Below are 18,951 nucleotides of genomic sequence, written 5' to 3'. Positions count from 1 at the left end.
GGGCACTTGAACATCAAAGGTGTGGCAGGGAGGCAGGAAAACCAGAGGCATATGATGAGTTGCAATTGACTAGACGGTAAGGGGATCTTGCCCTGAAAGCCAAGTGACAAAGAGTTTAAAGGACAGGAGAGTAATTAACTGTCAAATTAAGTAAGTTAAGGACTGAGAATCAACCATTAAAAATGATTGTTGATCTTGATACTAACAGTTTAGACACAGTGATGAGGGCAAAAACTTCACTGGAGTGCATTCAGGAGAGAAGAAGGGGATAAGAATTGGAGACAGGTAGAATGGACAATTCTTTTCAAGTTTTACTAAGAGGGACAATAGAGAAATAGAGGGAAAGTGGGGTGAAGAGAGGTGTCTGTTTTTTTTGAGTGAGAGAAATACCAGAATGTTTGTATGCTAGTCGGAAAAATAGAGGTAAGCTGATCAAGCAGGAGTGAGCAGAGAATTGGAGCTATATTCTAGAGCAGACAAGACGGAGGTGAGATCTAGTACACAGGTGGACAGATTTCTTCGGATAGGAGGATGGACAGTACGTTTGTTGTAATGGAGGGAAGGCAGGCCATGTGGGGCAGATCCTGGCAGAGGTGTACGTATGGTGGTGGGAAGTAGACCAAGACCATGGCAAAGAGAGGAATTTCTTGTAAGTAATATTTTTCTGTTCACTTTATAAGTATTATGTCACTAGTAGCAATGTAAATTTAGTCAAGTTATTTAATACCTAACCTGCAGTTACCTCATCTATTTAAAATGAGGGTAATAATATTAACTGTATTATAGGTAGTGTGAAGATTAAATGAGTTACTACTTGGAACATGGTTAGAAGAATAACTAGCACAAGTAAGCAATCTAAATAGGCAACTTTTAACCTTTATCAATAGATACTATTTTTAATGGAACAATCAAAAATGAGGGAAGGAGTCGGAAAATTTATGTTCCAGAACCTAATCCTTAAAAATAGGTATTGTTAAAGGCATTAAAAAAAATCATAAATCACTTCAATGTTTGAGCTTCTTCAATGTTAATTATTACCTGAATATAACTGGCTGTTGTGATGATCAAATGTCATGTATTAAATACCTTTTGAAATCCTTAAGTACTAATACTATGTTGTAATTGTAATTAAAATTTCATCAGGGTAAATAAGTACTTAAAATCAATTTAGAAAAATTTCACATTTGCTATGAATTAAAGTTTTGTTCAAAGTGTCTTGAAGCTCAGTTTATTTTAACATTTTTAGAGAAAACTATGTTCTTATCATATCCACACATCAGATTATAGTGAAATTAAAATGTCATTTTTTCTGTAATCTTCACAAACAAGTAATGATATTGAGGAGAAAAAAAAAGTTGGACAAGTCTAGCAGGTACCTTCTCTTCAGGGAAGGATTATGCTGTACAGATACTTCATTTTTTCTGCCTTTACTAGTTCTTAGGGGCAAGGTCTACACACAACAGGTCTCCTCAGGGATGTACTGTGCCCCAGGCAACAGCACCATTCCACATTCACTTTGAGTTCCTTCAAAGGCAGCAACTCAAAGGTGTTAGACATTAGCTCCCCCAAGGCAGTCTTAGTCCCTCTTCTTAAAAAAATTCATTAGCAGTTTAACTTCCCAACAATGATAAAATACAATCAATCATTGAAGAGCAATATGCCATTAAAATGATTCTGGGCTATCATTTCTTTTTAATTCTAAAAACGATTAAAGTTGGCCGAAAACACTGAAGTCTTTCCCTCTCCTCATAGAGGATTGCCCTGCTTTGTTGGCAATTGTAAAGTTGAAAATCTGGAAAATGATGTAATACATCTGCAGAGATTATTCCTAATGTATATTTCAGTGCAATACCCTCCACATACTCCCATCTACTTTGGCTTTCCTCTGAGTATTTAAGAGCTATGATGTACTCGTGATGAGCAACTTATGCCCAGGAAAAAGGAAGCTTGATAACCAAATTCACACAATAAACAGCTCGCCTGGTAGCTTGTAGCATAGGCTGCACTTATAACACTGCCAAATCCCTGAAAAACACCTAGTTGCTGTCGGGTTAAAAATTTACAGGCTCCCTTGGGAACAATGATCCAAGTTCATAAGACATGCTCTCTCAACTCAGTAAATGTAATAAAAACAACAGAGGTTGTAGAATTACTGACTATTACCCAAAACCCTTTAGATACAGGGTGTGGTATATGGGCCAATCACTGCCTCTCATGCCCCCACCTTAGAGAATCTGTCTCCACCCACAGACCTGGCTGCTGTTTGTACCAGGTGGTCACTTGGCCCATCACACTCACTCCCTCCTGAACCCAGGTGAACAAATCAAGAATCTGAAATAAAAAACACAGAGCCCAAGTCAGTAAGATGAATGTGAACGCATCATCTGGAAAGGCCAGAGAAAATTAAAGCGGGAATAGGCCCCAAAGCAGATCAAAAGCTACAAGGTACCAAGAGCAGAGAAGCCTTTGTGTAAGCACAGAAAGCAGGGCTGAGGAGAGGGCATTAGGCTGCAGCACATTCATGGAGTAGCAGCCAAGAGAGACCTTGAAGACCCAGGAGAGGCTGAGGAACCAGATTCAGTTCCTGACTCTCCAGTTTTGTTTCCTGTCCTTAATGAGACTCCTTACTGTATCCTTACAGTAAACCTACTTTCATTTCACCTAGCTTCTGAGGTTTTCCTTTCTTGTAACCAGGGCTTCAAACTGGTTCATTCTGGTTTGAACCCCTGCTGAGAATTTGCCTTTCCACTCCAGATATACTAATTATTAAAGTGTAGATTCTGATTCAGTATATCTGGGGTGGAAATACAAATTCTCAGCAGGGGTTTAAACTGGAACGAAGCGGTTTGAAGCCCTGCTTGTAACTCAACAATATGACTCAGATACTAGCCCAATCCTCTGCTTTTATAGATGAGATCACGGAAGACAGAGAGGTCACACCACTAGCTAGTGGTCATTCATTTTTAGAACACAATTTGCCTGATTACACTACACCCTGTACCTCTGCGTTTCAATGGGCACTGAAAAAGTCAGGTCTGAAATATTAAGCAGTATTTCAACAGTGGCTTGGTTTATTATGAAAGTTAAACCAAGTTTGTCCCCATGTAATAATGTACCTGACGTAATGCTTGCTTTCTGTGGTTCAGCTCTGCCAAGGCATTAAGGTTGCAACTAATTGTAAAAAAGAGTGGCCTAAAAACCATTTGTATTCACAACATAAATAATTTCCTACTTGATGAGATCATAAAGGTCATGTGTGGATATCCTATTTCCCCCCTTGGACTATATCTTGTACCACAGTATTTACATAGATACATCAACAGTTTATTTAAGCCTAGTTTAACCTGTCAAGTTCACTTTTACAAATATTAACTTTAGATGCATTTTGAAGTCTTTAAAGAAGAGGGTTTACAATGGACCTGATATCTATAAGAACTTATATCTATAAGAACTGAAGAGTGTCATAAGGGACAGTTGCCAGAGCTTCCTGTATATGTCCTCTGATAGCAAAGAGCTTTGGTGGTGGTGCGGGGGGGTATGGCACCTGCACGATGGGACACAGACAACAAAACCCCAATTGGAATGAGTACTAATATGAACCAGGAGCCTTCTTTTATCTTTCATGCACATATACAATATGGAAGGCAGACTGAGAAATATTATTCTGAATATTGAAGAACATGAGCTGGCCTAGCTTGACACATTATGAGTCTATTTGGTTTGGAACTAGGCTGTCTGACAAACTGCATCTGGAAAATTAACCTGGTCCTGGGAAGTTTCTGGTGTCCGAACTTTCAGGGTAGGTTGGTTCCAAACTCCCAAACGTTGTGGATTAGCTAAAGGTGAGATCAAGGGATCCTCTTTGTGGTTGGCCTAAGATTTTTCTCTAGAATTGGTCTTCCAGAAATTCTACCAGTTAGGCAGAAGGCTTTGCACTTTAAGAAGGCACAGAAATTAACTACAATATACACTTAAAGAAATAACGTAGGTTTATTAGAACTGAAATTTGTCAACTAAGAATGGATCTCTACTGATGTTTTGACATACCTTCCGAAAAAGCTTATGCCATGTAACAGTTTGGTTGAATGCAGCCAAAAAGAGGTAAAGATCTTAGAATAATATGCTTGTTTTGCCTGTATTTCTAAGAGACACTGAAAATTACAATGATAAGATCTCTCCAATTATAAATTTTAGAATGCTACATAAATATACACGTAAAATTAGATCTTTTACAGTGTTAGAAAACTCAATTCTTTATGCAGTTATAACAGAAGTTAAATTCTGGTTTGGTCCTCTCAGAAAGAAAATTAAGTATAGCTTTTATTGTGTTTAAATAATTTTACATCGTTTAAATGTTTTTCAAGGAGTCCACTGGGCTGAAATAAAAATATTCTGACAAGTTCATTCAGAATTATAGGTTATTTTTTGCACTATTTTTATTAACCAGAAATATGATCTTTTGAGCTATACAAATTTCCCCTCAGACATCTATGTGCTTCCTTGGTATACACATTAAACTCACATACTATAACAAAAGTAGGACACAGAAGGATAAAATGTGATCTCATGACATTAAAACATTTTCCAGCTCTGAAACTACTGAAAGTGACCCAACAATGGTGGCCATACTTTTGTCCACTACTAACTCTCATATGTACCCCCTGAGACCCAGAGTTTGATCTCTCAATACAACTGGCCTTACAATATTCTTGAGGATAGCTGATTCTATGACATGGAGCAGGAAAAACTCAAAATGAGTCTGGTACATTCTGCAGTTTCCAGATAGCATGGATGCTTTTAGAAATATCAAAAGTGTTAAAAGGACATTGGAGTCAACATAAAGGGACTTCTCACTGACCAAGTTGTGAGACTCTGAGTATCAAATACAAGCACAGCAAGGTAGTCATAATGCAAAAGCAGGATAAATGTGATAGTTTATTTTTTTTAAGAAGTAGGGGAGTGTTTATATTGGGTATGTTATTTCTTCTAATAATTACATGTCTGCTTATAATATTTAGATATGTTCTTATTTCTACCTGGGTAAGTGCCAAAGAATAAACACTTGGAACTGTTATTAGGCTAAATGAACCTAGCAGACGAAGGTAGTAAAATCAAGAATAGAATGGATTGATGAGCACAAATAATAAGATGGTAGAAAGTAGCATAGGTGGTTATACACAACGACCAGGTAAGAGAGACATTCAATACTGTATTTTAAAGTATGAATTACCTCAATGTCTTAAAGATGCAAGTTAACTACAAAAAGGAAATCCCTCATCAGGAAACAAAACATCTAGAATCATGATTCCCAATAAGAAATAAAAGCATTTTTAATGATGATAACAGAAAAGGTCACAATACCCTAATAACAAGCCAGTAAGTTAGGTACTATCAGCCATGCAAAGCTTAATATATCATTACTGCAAAAGATACCAAGTTTCAAAGACAAAACTTCATAAAGAAAGAGACTTAAAAACGTTTACCATAAAAAATAAGTCAGCTCATCACTGTGGCTCAGGTTTGAATTACCTAGTTTACACAATTAGACCATGACCAGAACAAAACTGGTCAACTACCTAGATCCTTTCTTTTTCCTTTAGTTCTAAGTAAGAGTACTGAAGCCCTAGAAAGGAATCAAAGTCCTAATACTGGAAGATTAGAAAAATATCAAATTACACACTATTAAGTTATTAAACAAATACAGAGATAAAGAAGAAATTACTTAAACCCATAGTCTTGATGTTTTAGAATAGGTTTAAGTGAATATACAATGATAAATTTTATAATCACTGCTTATATATATACTTTCTCAGCTGTTTAAGGTGTTTGAAGACTTTAAAAGGCTTATCTATACTAAATTTGTACTCACTATTTACATTCTTCAGTTTTGGGATTAATATTTAAATGCTCAAGAAAAATTGGTTTCCTAAATTTGTTTCTTCTGTATGAATTTAATGAAGTGAACATTAAACAAAGTCGTGAATATTCTTCATGTCCAAAAGTCCCTTAAGACAAAGAATCTATCAATCATTATATCACAAATTCATACTTCAGAAGGGAAAGTCTGTAATTATGGAATCCTAATAACTCCCGCTAGAATACAAACGAAGACGTGATTTTCAAAGCATGTAAGACAAAGCTTGAGTTTTCTATTCCTACCAACACATTAATATGCTTGATAAATGCTTGGTTTTAAAGAAAAATAAATCATAACTTAGCAGGAATCACATTTCCATGTTAACCATCTGGGTAGATGCAATATGATGTATGATTGAGACTACTGCACACTCTCTCTCCTTCCAACCACAGGATTTAAGTTGTATTGAAGGCAGGTCCCGAGAGAAAAAAAAATCTGAAGCACATAATGTGGGCTCCAGAAAGAAAGGAGAACTTAAAAGCTTAGTACTTCACAAATCTACTATTCGACCAGATCTTTGGGATTACCATGAATTGTGAGGATGCCTACCAAAGAAAGAAAAGCATTTGGTCACATTTAATCTGATGCACGAGAAAAAATACAAAATAATACTAGAAAAATCACATAAGTTTGGCAAATCATCCCAAATTATAATATTTACTGTACTCAGCACATCCTAGGTGAAAACACAAAAGAAAAAATAGAAAAAGCTCATCTGTCTTGTTAGCTTTACGAGTGGCATTTGTTCCTGATTGAATAAGGAATCCAGGGAAGACAGCCCTTCCCAAAACAAACTAATAAGCAAAAAGAAACATCTTTGGGAATCCAAACACTCCACTTGCAAAACTAAGCACAAAGTCAACTAATTCAACTTAAGCGCTGGTATCACAACGAACTACAGTGATTGTACAACTTTAAAGTCATGAAGATACACCTGAAATACAACAGAAATTATAAAACCTGATGGGGGAAGCTGTGTTCAGAATGGTACTCAATATGGCCAAGAGTTCGGAACATCTGTAACACCACACTGATATCCTAAAGGTGCTGTGTTGAGTTGGAGAGGTTGAAATTTGACCAGAGAGCTTTTTATGATTATAGCTTTTTTCTTACCTCTTCATCCCAGTCAAAATCTAATGCTTCATCATCTAGTTCTGGTAAAGTAAAGAGAGACTTTCTGGAAGTAATCAGTTTTTCAGTGGATCCCTCTAACTGAAAAGTTTTCCTTTTACTGCCAAGCATTGTGGCTGTGGTTATAGGAGGAGGCCTTGGGCCACTCTCAATCCAGTTCTTACTTTCAGGGGGAGGAGGAGGGGGTTCTGATTTGGATTCAGAGGGGGAAGTGAAGGAGAAGTTTGCCAATTTGGCTAATGTACAAGCATGAACCTTGCTGCTTTTATCAGTGTATGAGTCCTCTTTTTTCTCTCTCTCACTAAGATGAGAATGCCCAGTCTGGTTCCCAAGCTCAGGCTGAATAACTCTCTTTTCAGGGGCACATTCCGTCTTCTCTCTTGATCCTTCTGTCTTTGGTGGCTGCTGTGACACCTCCTTTGCCATACTCTGCAGCTGACCTGAGCTTCTGTTCCCTGGGATAGATCTCAACTTTTCTGGGTCTTTCCAAGGCAGAGCTGCTTTTCTTCTTGTTCTAAGTTGGGACATTTTAGGACTATGAACTGCCATTTTAGTTGTGCCATGAGACACATGGCTGTGGTCGTGAGGGGAGTGGATCAGTTTTGACTTCCGCTTGAAAGTAAATTTTGCCAGCTTGGCCACAGGGGGACTCTCAACACCTTCAAGTTCGGGCTCTTCCACTTGAGCAACGGATTTCTGTCTCTTTCTTTTGGGAGTTTCCAGTGTTCTTTCTGGGCTATATATGGGGATGGACTGAGGATGAGATGGGCTTAAGGGCTGCGAAGTCTCCCTGGCAGGATTTTGGCAGAGCTCCTGGGCCTTCTCCTTGCGCAGCTTGTGCAGTTTCCTAGGGACATGATGAGTTAGCATGGAGGCTGGCTCATCAGCAGGTACTGCTACTTCGGAAACCGTTGCTGACTTTTTTGTTTTACCCTCAACATGAAAAGTCTTGTGTGGCCTCAATGGAGCATCTGTCTCTCCTGGTGCTGGAAGCTGTCCAGCTTCCGATTTGCTGCCTTGGCCTGGCCTACTCTTTTCCTTACCCTTAGATTTGCTGTTGCAGATTTTCAAAGCCATTTCTTTGTCAGTTGTTTTGGAACTGGGAGACACATAAACAGTGTTTTTAGGCTCAACCTCAGGAGTTGCCATGGAGTCAAACCAGTCTAAACTGTTATCTCTGTTATTCGGGGGCTCAGCTGAATGTTTTCTACTTGTTGATCTATTAGGCCCCAGATGGGATGGGGGATTTAGAAGTGGGCTTCCCCCAGGACTGCCTCCAGGAGAGGAGGTATGCATGTTACAATTTATTTCCTGCGGTGTGGAAGTTTTGAACTTTGATTCTTCCCCTGGATCATTTCTCAAGGATGCTGGAGGAGTCTCTGCCTCTCCTAGCTGCGGCTGGAATTGGTGGACACTCTGATTCTGTAACCTGTAGCAGAGATAAGAAAGGAAAATATGTACTGAAGGCAAGGCTTTAACCTTCTCATTTCTTTACAGTATCTGAAATGCTGTCTAAAGAGTTAAGTCTGACATAATTCCAAGTTAATACCAAGTATGGAAGCCCTGGTGGCATAATGGTTTAAGAGCTTCAGCTGCTAACCAAAAGGCCAGCAGTTCAAATCCACCAGGTGCTCCTTGGAAACCCTATGGGACAGTTCTACTCTGTCCTATAGGGTTGCTATGAGTCGAAATTGACCTGACAGCAATGGGTTTGGGGTTTTTGTTTCTTTTTAATAGTCTCTTAGAGCAGCAGGAGAAAAGTATCCTTTTTTAAATCAGTAGAGAATTTAAGTGTTCTGATAAGCATTCTAATTTAACCTAAAACAGTCATAAAATGAAGAAAATGAAATAACAGGTTTGTCTGTCTACATTTGTAGATGTCTCTGAAAGTCCACTGAATTTATTGAAGATTGTTTGCAGGTCAGTGTAAACTGCACATGTTAATCTTTCAGCTACAAGACAGACTTGTAGCTATTTGTACAGCAGCTCACTGTTGACCAAGAAAGTTGTTGCTCTAGTTGTTTGGTATCCACTTTGCACATAAGAAAAAAGGGAAAGACCTGAGATTATGATCCATCACATCTCTTTACCTAATTGAAGTATTGAATTTTAGTGCATCTAAAACGTCCCCTTACTCAGGAATAAAAAACTTATGATACCTCTAGACGGGTGTTCCTACTGTTCCCTCTGACACTCACAGCAGATGTCCCAGGCACATTGTGACACATTTTCCTGCTAAGCCCAGTCATTCTGACATATGTTCCAGGTAGTCACTCTCCATCAATTTGATGGAGTTAAGACCCATTTACCCTCCCTGAATGAAGTATCTGGTCAGTGATACTTTAACATTTGGCCATATTTCTTTTCTGTCAGCAGTGATGGGAAAACAGAAACAGAAATAGCGCCAAAAGTACCAATTTCTAACAAAGTAGGTTCTTCAGAAAGCCATTCCTAACAACCTAGAAGACATGCCTTTTCATTTTAGGGTGTAAGATGACCCTGCTTCCATGTACTATATGTGAAAAGGAATTAACCAAAAAGCAGAGTAGTAAATTATTCTAAAAATCATGTGTAATCATAGAAAAAGGAATAGAAAAAAACACATTAAATTTCAATATATTTAAATACATTAAAATGTTAATGGTAGATATCTCTGGGTAATAAGATTACATGTGATTTTTATTTTCTTATTAATTCATTATTGTTACTTTCCCAAATACTCTATACAGAACATGTATTGCCTTTATAATAAGAAAACACACAAAAAAAATTGTAAAAATATTGGGTTACATTCATTTCAGTAGATTTGGAAATATAAATACAGCAAATCCATGTTCATTGTTATTAATATGAGTAAAAACCAAACCAAAAAAACAAGCATCTTTCAAAATTACTACCACCTAATACATTTTCAGCATCAAATTGTGTTTAGGGATGCTCTTAATTGTTAAAACTCTCATAACAAAGTCCTGAAAGACTGAGAATTTAAAGGAGTAGAATAATTTAACTCTACTATGTTAGTCTGATTCTTATTTCAAGAATTAAATTCTCTCCTACATAAAATTTCCACAGTTTTACTACAGCTTCCTAAAAGACAGCATCTTTGTGATCTGTTTTAATTTTAAGGTGGGTAGAATGGCCACCATTTGAGGCAGATTGTCACTAGTAAAGCATTTTCAGGAAGAAAAGTGTAATAAAAATACAAATGGTTTTATTATAATTATGTGATCCCCTTAAGGGATAGAGAACTCTTTCCTAAGGGGGAAAAGCCAATAAGCCATTTGGGATTTCTCACTTGATAAGTAAGATTAGCTTTAGACTGTATCTTGAAGGTAATTCACCTTCATTTACACCACACCTGGTTTTGTTACTGGGAGGGTCAGCACATGCTTTTTGCATTACAAAGAAATATCAGTAGACAAAAAAAATTTTAAGGAAGAATCCTATCTTTTAAATCCTCACCTACTCATTTTTCCCTTCTTTCCCTCCAGGAGAGTTATTTTGCATTTGGGAAGTCCAACTGCCATTTTTCAATTACAACACTGATTCAGAGCCTCACATTCCCTCCTTTCCTTAATCCACCATATACATCAGTTTCCAATAACTTAGGTCAGTCAAAACGAGCAGACTCTCTAAGGGTAAAGCCAAGCCCAGGGAGTGGCAGGGAGCTCTCAGCTAAATGCAGATGCATGAGTAACCCCAGCTGATACTATGTGAGCAGAGACAAGCCACCCCCACTGAACCTTGTCTGAATTTCTGACTCCCGGAGCGCTAAAATGTTTTTTGTTTTATTTTTAAGCAACTGAGTTTTGGTATGGTTGATTATACAGCAATAAATAATTGAAACAATCCCCTACAGATAGTACAGGCAGATTTTTCACTTAATTTGCAGTCTTTCATTTCACTAAATGCCAAACAAGACTTTCCCATCATATACCTTTCTTGGTTTTTCTTCCTTACCTTTCAAGTCTTCTTAGTTCTTCACTCAAGAGGCTCTGCAGCTCTAGCTTTTCCAGAATAAGTTCACATTGCCTCTGGTACTGCTCCAAAGGGTTTTCAGGAAAGGAAGTATGGAGTGCATTCACACCTCCTAGCAGTGCGCCTCCCTGAGGGGCAAGAAAATGAAAAATATGAGGGAGAGTCACCGGAACTGCTTGCATAGAGGCAAGTATACACTAGAAACCACTGATGAGGTGACTAAGACCAGCCCCCTCCACAACCCCATCTTGGCTGTCAGAATCACCTGGGAGACTTTTTCAAATTTAATACTCCTCTATCCATTTCTTGGTGGCAGTCATTGTTCTATAAAGGCACACTGTCACTAGTGGGAGCATGGGCATCACTTAGATGCGCTGAGGAGAAAAAGGATTGAGAACCACTGCTTTAGACCAATGGGCAGAAGCAATGCCACTGATGCAGTGAATGTCTCCATGACATTTTTTTCCCTTCTTTTAAATGACTTCCTTTCGGTATATTTCCATGAATTATTAGGTCTAGAATATGATCATGTTTATAACTCTTGATATATTAATAAACTGTCTTATTCGCCTGAAGCAACAGAGGCAGAAGGAGAGTCAGGAACAGAAGTAGGATATGGAATGTGTGGCTAATTGCCTCCATGAACAACTGCCTCCTTTGCCATGAGACCAGAACTGGATGGTGCCCAACTACCATTACTGAACATTTTGATCAAAGATTCTAAAGAAGAATCTTGATCAAAAGGAGGAAAATGCAGAACAGAATTTCAAATTCTCATGGACTCTAGACTTTCTGGAACTATGGAGGCTGGATGAATCCCTGAAAATACTGCCCTGAGATAACCTTTAAACCTTCAATCGAAAATATTCCCTGAAGTCTTCTTAAAATCAAACAACAGTTTAGCTTAACTAGTGAAAAATGTCTGCCTTGAGCGTTACACTCTTACGGGATTAAAGTGACAACAGTAACTTAAAAGATCGGACAGGAACCTTAGGGGCCAGTGAGTTTATGTCAATGGGGGAGGAACAATTCAGAAAAGGAGGGTGAGAATGGTTGCATAACCTGAAGAATATTATCAATGTCACTGAACTGTACACGTAGAAACTGTTGAATTGGTTTGTTTTGCTCTGTATATTCCCAACAACAACAAAATAAAATAGTCTTTTTTTTTCCTTCTAGAAAGCTATAAACAGGGTTCAAATATTAGGTACACAAAAAATCCCTACCTGCATTGAGGACTCCATCACTGACACCACTGTAATAGCATCTTCCAGAGTCACGGTGTCACGAAACATCAGACGAGCATGAGCTAAGAAAACGAACAACATTTGAAATTATGAAGATAGGAATCATTTCTTTTTTTAAATGAATATTTGAGGTGATAAATACAATTTTCCACCTGACTCTCCCCACCGAAAATATTATTTTTTGAATGAAATACTAGAAAAAGTACAAAAAGTCTAAGTTCAACTAGCTTTAAGGTTGTTTCTCTAATAATGGTCCTAATTATTCTGTGTCGTTCATGGCAGTTTTGTATATTTATATGAAACAGTACTCTGGGTTCTAGAAAAGAAAGAGGCTATGTAAATACATATTTAATATCCAACAACTTTTAATCCTCAGTGTCTAATTATAAAAACACACACAAAAAAATTAAACCTCATTTCTCATTTTGGACACTTCTCTTTATCTACGATCTATGAGCTTTTCAAAACTACCAAACTAGCAAGCCTGAATTTTGGATATTTCTTGCCCTAATATTAGCTAGAAATCCTTGAAAAAATGAAGCCTATTTGTTTTATGGTACTTTTTATTCGGCTTATGTTATTTCATCATATGACACATACGTTTAAGGTTTTCCACAGTTCACGTGAAAAAAATTGTTTTTGTTAGAATTTTTTAAACAAGGGCTAAATGTAAAAGCTGATGCTAGAAAAAAAAGTTCTGACGTGCATATTAGCTGTATGTAAGCATGTAAGCCTTATAGCTTAGAGACTGGATAGGGCATGGCATTGTTAATTTGATTGATACAATGATGGGGGATGGGCTGCAACTGGCAACTGCTGAGCAACAACCAGAGATGCTATGCTGGAAACAATCCCAAACAAGGAACTAACCCACCCACAAAGTTTATAATACAGCTGCCACTGAGAAACAAAGCATCAATAAATAAGACTTTAAAATGATGTCTTTAGTTACAACAGGTCTTGGCATGTCACAAAGATTCCTCTTTCTTCATGACATTATATCCCACTCAACACCCATAATCTGTTCCCAGGCGAGTAGAGGTTTCAAAGCTCAGCGCCTTTACTTTGTAAGTGACTACAGGCACCTCGGGAGTACCTGGGCGCTGCAAATGGTAAAGTGCTCAACTACTAGCTGAAAGGTTGGTGGTTTGAATTCACTCAGAGGTGCCTCAGAAGAAAGGCCTGGAGATCGGTTTTCAAGGTCAGAGCTTTGAAAATGCTATGTAACAAAGTTCTAGTCTGACACACATGGTGTTACCATGAGTCAGAATCGACTCAAAGGCAACTGACAACAATATGAGCACCTCTGCTGTTGCTGTGTGCCGTCCAGTTACCTTAGAGTAGGGACTATTCTTATTCATCCTTGAATCCAGGGTGCCAAGTCCCATGCCTTGCACACAGGAGGCACTCAATAAAAATATCTTTTAATAAATGAAATAAACCTTCTGCTAATCGTATCAAGCTTTCCAACAGGCGGATGGTTGTCCGGGCCGCGTTCCGGGAATCACTCTGCCGTTGCATCTGGTAGTACCGGAGAAGAACTTGATTACCCACGTCAGACAGTGTGGGCTGTAGATTCCTAACGAGGCAGAAGTAAGTTTTCATTTTCTCCATGCTCCAGAGCTTCTCTGATTTGCTTGGGTAACCTGTACATATCAAGTACTGGGTCAGTAATTTTCAAAAATAGGCAAAACATCTCATTTTCAATGTTTGATAAAGTTCTTACACTCATTTTTAAAAAGATGACCTTCAGGTTTTGTGGCCATTTAAAGCTAGACCTGTTCTCTGCTTAGCATACCGTTTTAGAATTAGCAGTCTTAGGATCTAAGCTTAATAAAGGTAAGCTTCCTACAGGGACTAAAATTATTCAAAATAATTATGATCTGTCCTATAGTAATAAATAGTACTTGAGTAAATCTATTTTAAAGCGAAGCCCATATTTAGAAATTTCTCTTTCATAATTCAATCCTGGTTTCTTTGTGTGCAAGACACAAGTGGTAATTATGTATCATAAGATTGCCCCCTTTCATTACAGAGAACATACTTTACAACTATAATCTCATCCGCAGGTAGAGAAAGTCCCTTTTCCTTCGGCTCATTATTTTGGGGCCCACTAACTGGCTCCACTGACTTCCTGCTTTCTGTCTAAGCATTTCTCTATTGTCCTATTAGGTAGGGTACCTTGGGCATTTATTCAATTTTCTTCAAAGATAATTTCATTTGGTTATGGCTAATCTTTGCCCCTTTGAATAATCTGTCTTCACATACCTTTATTTTCTAAGATAAAGGAGGAAATTATATGATCCCAGTCTTCATTCTTGGTATCAAGCAAAACCAGAATCAGGTCAAATCGGCTTAAGAGTGGGCTACCAAGAGCGATGTTCACAGACACAGACTCGTTGGGGTCATACTGGCTTTTGGGGTTAGTTGCTGCCAGTATGGTGGTCCTTGTGTTCAGCTTGCACACGAGGCTACGGAGAGAGGGGACAGAATTCACTGACTGATGAGATTCGAATAAAAGCACGATGAAATTTGTTAATAAAAACGGACTGCTATTGTACCTTGCAGTCCCTTCGGAAACCCTGGTGGTGTAGTGGTTAAGAGCTACGGCTGCTAACCAAAATGTCAGCAGTTTGAATCCACCAGGCACTCCTTGGAAGCTCTATGGGGCAGTTCTACTCTGTCCTAAAGGGTTGCTATGAGTCAGAATGACTCGATGGCAATGAGTTTTTATTGTACCCTGAAAATATAGAGACACTCGTGTGAGAGAAAATATGGAATGATACAAGGGGGTATCATAAAAACCAAGTTCAAATGCAGTCCATTTAAACTAGCCAATTTTTAAGAGATTAACTGTTCACGAAACGCTTCTTTTGCCTCTGTTATAAGCAGACCCCTCTACTAGGTGCTGAGAGGGATACAAAATTAAACAACAACAAAAAAAAGATACGTCTCTTAAGGAGCAGGCAATCCACTAGCTATGATAATTTTGTCGTTGTTAGGTGCCATCGAGTTGACTCTGACTCATAGCGACCCTGTGTGCAACAGAATGAAACACTGCCTGGTCCCGCACCATCCTCACAATCGTTGCTATGCTTGAGACCACTGTTGCAGCCACTGTGTCAATATATCTCCCTGAAGGTCTTCCTCTTTGTCACTGACCCTCTACTTTACCAAGGATGATGTCCTTCTCCAGGGACTGGTCCCTCCTGATATCATGTCCAAAGTACATGAGACCAACTTTCACCATCCTCACTTCTAAGGAGCATTCTGGCTGTACTTCTTCCAAGACAGATTTGTTTGTTCTTCTGGTAGTTCATGGTATGTTCAATATTATTCACTAACACCATAATTCAAAGGCATCAATTCTTCTTTGGTCTTCCTTATTTATTGTCCAGCTTTCCCATTCATATGAGGTGATTGAAAATACCATGGCTTGGGTCAGGTGCACCTTAGTCCTCAAGGTTTTATCTTTGCTTTTGAACACTTTAAAGAGGTCTTTTGCTGTAGATTTGCCCAATATAATACACTGTTTGATTTCTTGACTGCTGCTTCCATGATGTTGACTGAGGATACAATTAAAATGAAATTCTTAACAATTTCAATCTTTTCTCTACTTACCATGATGTTGCTTATTGGTCCAGTTGTGAGGATTTTTATTTTCTTTATGTTGAGGTGTAATCCACACTGAAAGCTATAGTCTTTGATCTTCCTCAGTGAAAGGCTTCAAGTCCTTTTCATTTTCAGCACGCAAGGTTGTATGATTTTCATAATGCAGGTTGTTAATGAGTCTTCCTCCGATTCTGAGGCCTCGTTCTTCTTCATATAGTCCAGATTCTCGGAGCATTTGCTCAGCATACAGTTTGTCAGTTTGTAGTAGTACTATGGTGGCTTGCATGTTGCTGTGATGCTGGAAGCTATGATGCTGGAAGCTATGCCACTGATATTTCAAATGCCAGCAGGGTCACTCATGGTGGACAGGTTTCAGCAGTTCTTCCAGACTAAGACAGACTAGGAAGAAGGACGTAGTGATCTCCTTCTGAAAAAATCCACAGTGAAAACCTTATGAATAGCAGCAGAACATTATCTTACATAGTGCCAGAAGATGAGTCCCTTGGGTTGGAAGGCACTCAAAATATGACTAGGGAAGAGCCGCCTCCTCAAAGCAGAGTGAACCTTAATGATGTGGAAGGAGTCAATTTTTCGAACCTTCATTTGCTGATGTGGCACAACTCAAAATGAGAAGAAATACCTGCCTGCATGCAGAAGTAATTGGAAGGTGGAATATACGAAGTATGAATCTAGGAAAACTGAAAGTTGTCAAAAATGAAATGGGACACTTGAAAATCAATATCCTAGGCATTAATGAGCTGAAATGAACTGTACTGGCCATACCGAATCAGACAATCATATGATTTACTATGCCAGGAATGACAAATTGAAGAGTAACGGTGTCACATTCATCATTAAAAAGAACATTTCAAGACCCATCCTCAAATACAATGCTGTCAGTGACAGGATAATATCCATATGTCTACAAGGAAGACCAGTTAATACAACTATTATTCAAATTTACGCACCAACCACCAATGCTGAAGATGAATAAATTGAAGATTTTTTACCAACTTCTGCAGTCTGAAATTGATCAAACATGCAATCAAGATGCATTGATAATTACTGGTGATTGGAATGCGAAAACTGGAAACAAAGAGAAGAATCTGTAGCTGGAAAATATGGCCTTGGTGACAAATACCACCAGAGAATGACAGAATTTTGTAAGACCAATGACCTATTCATTGGAAATATGAAAATGATACAAGGCAGAATATGGAAAGTTCTATAAAGTAAGTATAAAGTTCCCAGGAGAAGTAAAGATGATGTATATTCATTTATGTGGGTGGGAAAGAAGATCAGAGAAACATTACAAAGCAGCTTTTGAATTGCGCCCTTCACAACATCTGGAATTTCTTAAGTGGAGAGAGATATGTATTTGTGGAAATGGTGAAGGAGGTGGGTGAGGGTGATTTTGGAGAAAGGCAAATGGATGAAGTAAAAACTTTCTGTGTGTTTACTTATCTTCTTTTGATTTTTCCAAAAAGGAAAGAAAGAAAAAGAAAGAGAGAGGGAAGAAAATGAGGCAAAAAAAAAGGATTGATTTAGCCTGAAGAACAGGCTGGGGAGCCTGAAAAGGTCTTAGCTTGGAGGGCTGGTTAGGCAGGAAAGGGCTCCTGGCAGAGGGAAGGCAGAAGATGGTCTGCGAATAGGTACAATGGCCTGGGAAGAGGCATGTGTGTCCTACACAGAGCAGTGCAGCATAGAAATGGGTGTAACATAACTTAGATACTATTTTCAAACTTATTAATGACAGGCAAGTCCTCAAAATAAAGATGGCAAATTCACTGACAATAAAACTTGTAAACATTTTTCTCTGTAAATTTGGACGCTCTCCATTCGATCCCATTCTTAGTTACAGGGGGGATGTCTGCCTCCAGTAGTCACAACCCTATAACATCAGCGAACATGCACTAGATTTGTTAACCCCTGATCTATTTCTAGTTGGCTCCAGCAGTTACCTCATACCAAGACAGAAAGTTTGAGAATATTTATTTGTAGCAAATGGCACAAGAAAACACTCATTAAAGAAAAGAAAAACAAAAACGAATTTTCACTGAAAAGTAAATTCCCTTCTAAAAAATCACTAAAAGGGAAACATTTTGAACTAATAGTCCCGATCTTACTTTTTTTTTGCCAAAGAGGCTTTGTAAAGGCAGTTGTTTAGAACACAGAATCTATTTACCATAAAAACAATGTAAAAAATGGTTCCTAAATCAATCCCACAAAAGCACATTTAACCTATTGAAGCATGACTGTTCGCATTTATAATAAGAAAGGAATATTGCTGTGATACTGGTAATGAAACAAAATACAATTGCATATGAAATAATTTTTAAAAAATCATTTTCAATGCTAGGTAGAATTGTTCTTCCTCTCTCTGGTCAGTGAATATTTATAGGTCATTTCCCATATGCAGAGAGAATCAAGGTATAGGACTGGTCCCTGCTTCAATTAGTTTATAATAGAACTGCTAGCGGAGGGGGAGGTTCAACACAGCGCCTGCCGGACAGTACGCCATACAAGAGATGCCAGTGTCAGCATCAGCAATACGACAGTCATAAATAATAATGCTGATATATAGTTTTTTCTGTATTAACTTTAAGCAGCTAAAACGTTCTAGTTTCTGAAAACATTACTTTTCCAATTATTTAATCCACATGTTTAAACTTTCCTGTAAACATAGTAGTAATTTTCCAAACATTGTAAAGTTAGGTTATATAACTTATTTTTACCAGTACAGATCCCCAGGAAAGTTCCTTTGCTTTTGTGTTGGTCTCCCATTACTCCCGTTACACCCTTTATGAGGTGATCCCTTTGTTTATTCATGGCTTTAAGCATCACCTATATTCTGGGACTTATAAATTTACATCCAGGCTGTGGCAGAATCCACCAAACCTTGTTTCCTTTTTTCCCTGGGAAACACAGCAAGATTATACTTCCCAGTGCCCTTTATAGTTAACCCCATAGCTACCCTACAGGACAGAGTAGAACTGCCCCATAGGGTTTCCAAGGAGTGGCTGGTGGATTTGAACTGCCAACCTTTTGGTTAGCAGCCAAGCTCTT

The 18,951-nt window shown here is 38.2% G+C and overlaps 1 protein-coding gene across 1 annotated transcript in view; it reads right to left on the bottom strand.

Moving 5' to 3' along the window:
- Positions 1-1,056: 1,056 nt before the first annotated feature.
- The window catches only part of MCM9 (minichromosome maintenance 9 homologous recombination repair factor), a 105,863-nt gene continuing 87,968 nt past the window's right edge, over positions 1,057-18,951 (bottom strand). Inside the window, exons 8-12 of the mRNA XM_004382737.2 lie at positions 14,542-14,744; positions 13,716-13,919; positions 12,253-12,335; positions 11,009-11,154; positions 1,057-8,477 (exon numbers count right to left, since the gene is read on the bottom strand). Of these exons, the coding sequence (XP_004382794.2) occupies positions 7,013-8,477; positions 11,009-11,154; positions 12,253-12,335; positions 13,716-13,919; positions 14,542-14,744 (2,101 nt within the window). The 3' untranslated portion in view covers positions 1,057-7,012. The remainder of the gene's footprint in view (positions 8,478-11,008; positions 11,155-12,252; positions 12,336-13,715; positions 13,920-14,541; positions 14,745-18,951) is intronic.

Source organism: Trichechus manatus, unplaced genomic scaffold (assembly GCF_000243295.1).
Source record: "Trichechus manatus latirostris isolate Lorelei unplaced genomic scaffold, TriManLat1.0 scaffold00098, whole genome shotgun sequence".
In the NCBI taxonomy this organism is placed as follows: Eukaryota; Metazoa; Chordata; class Mammalia; order Sirenia; family Trichechidae; genus Trichechus; species Trichechus manatus.
Note: the sequence above shows the minus strand (reverse complement) of the source record. Positions and strands in the feature narration are given on the sequence as shown.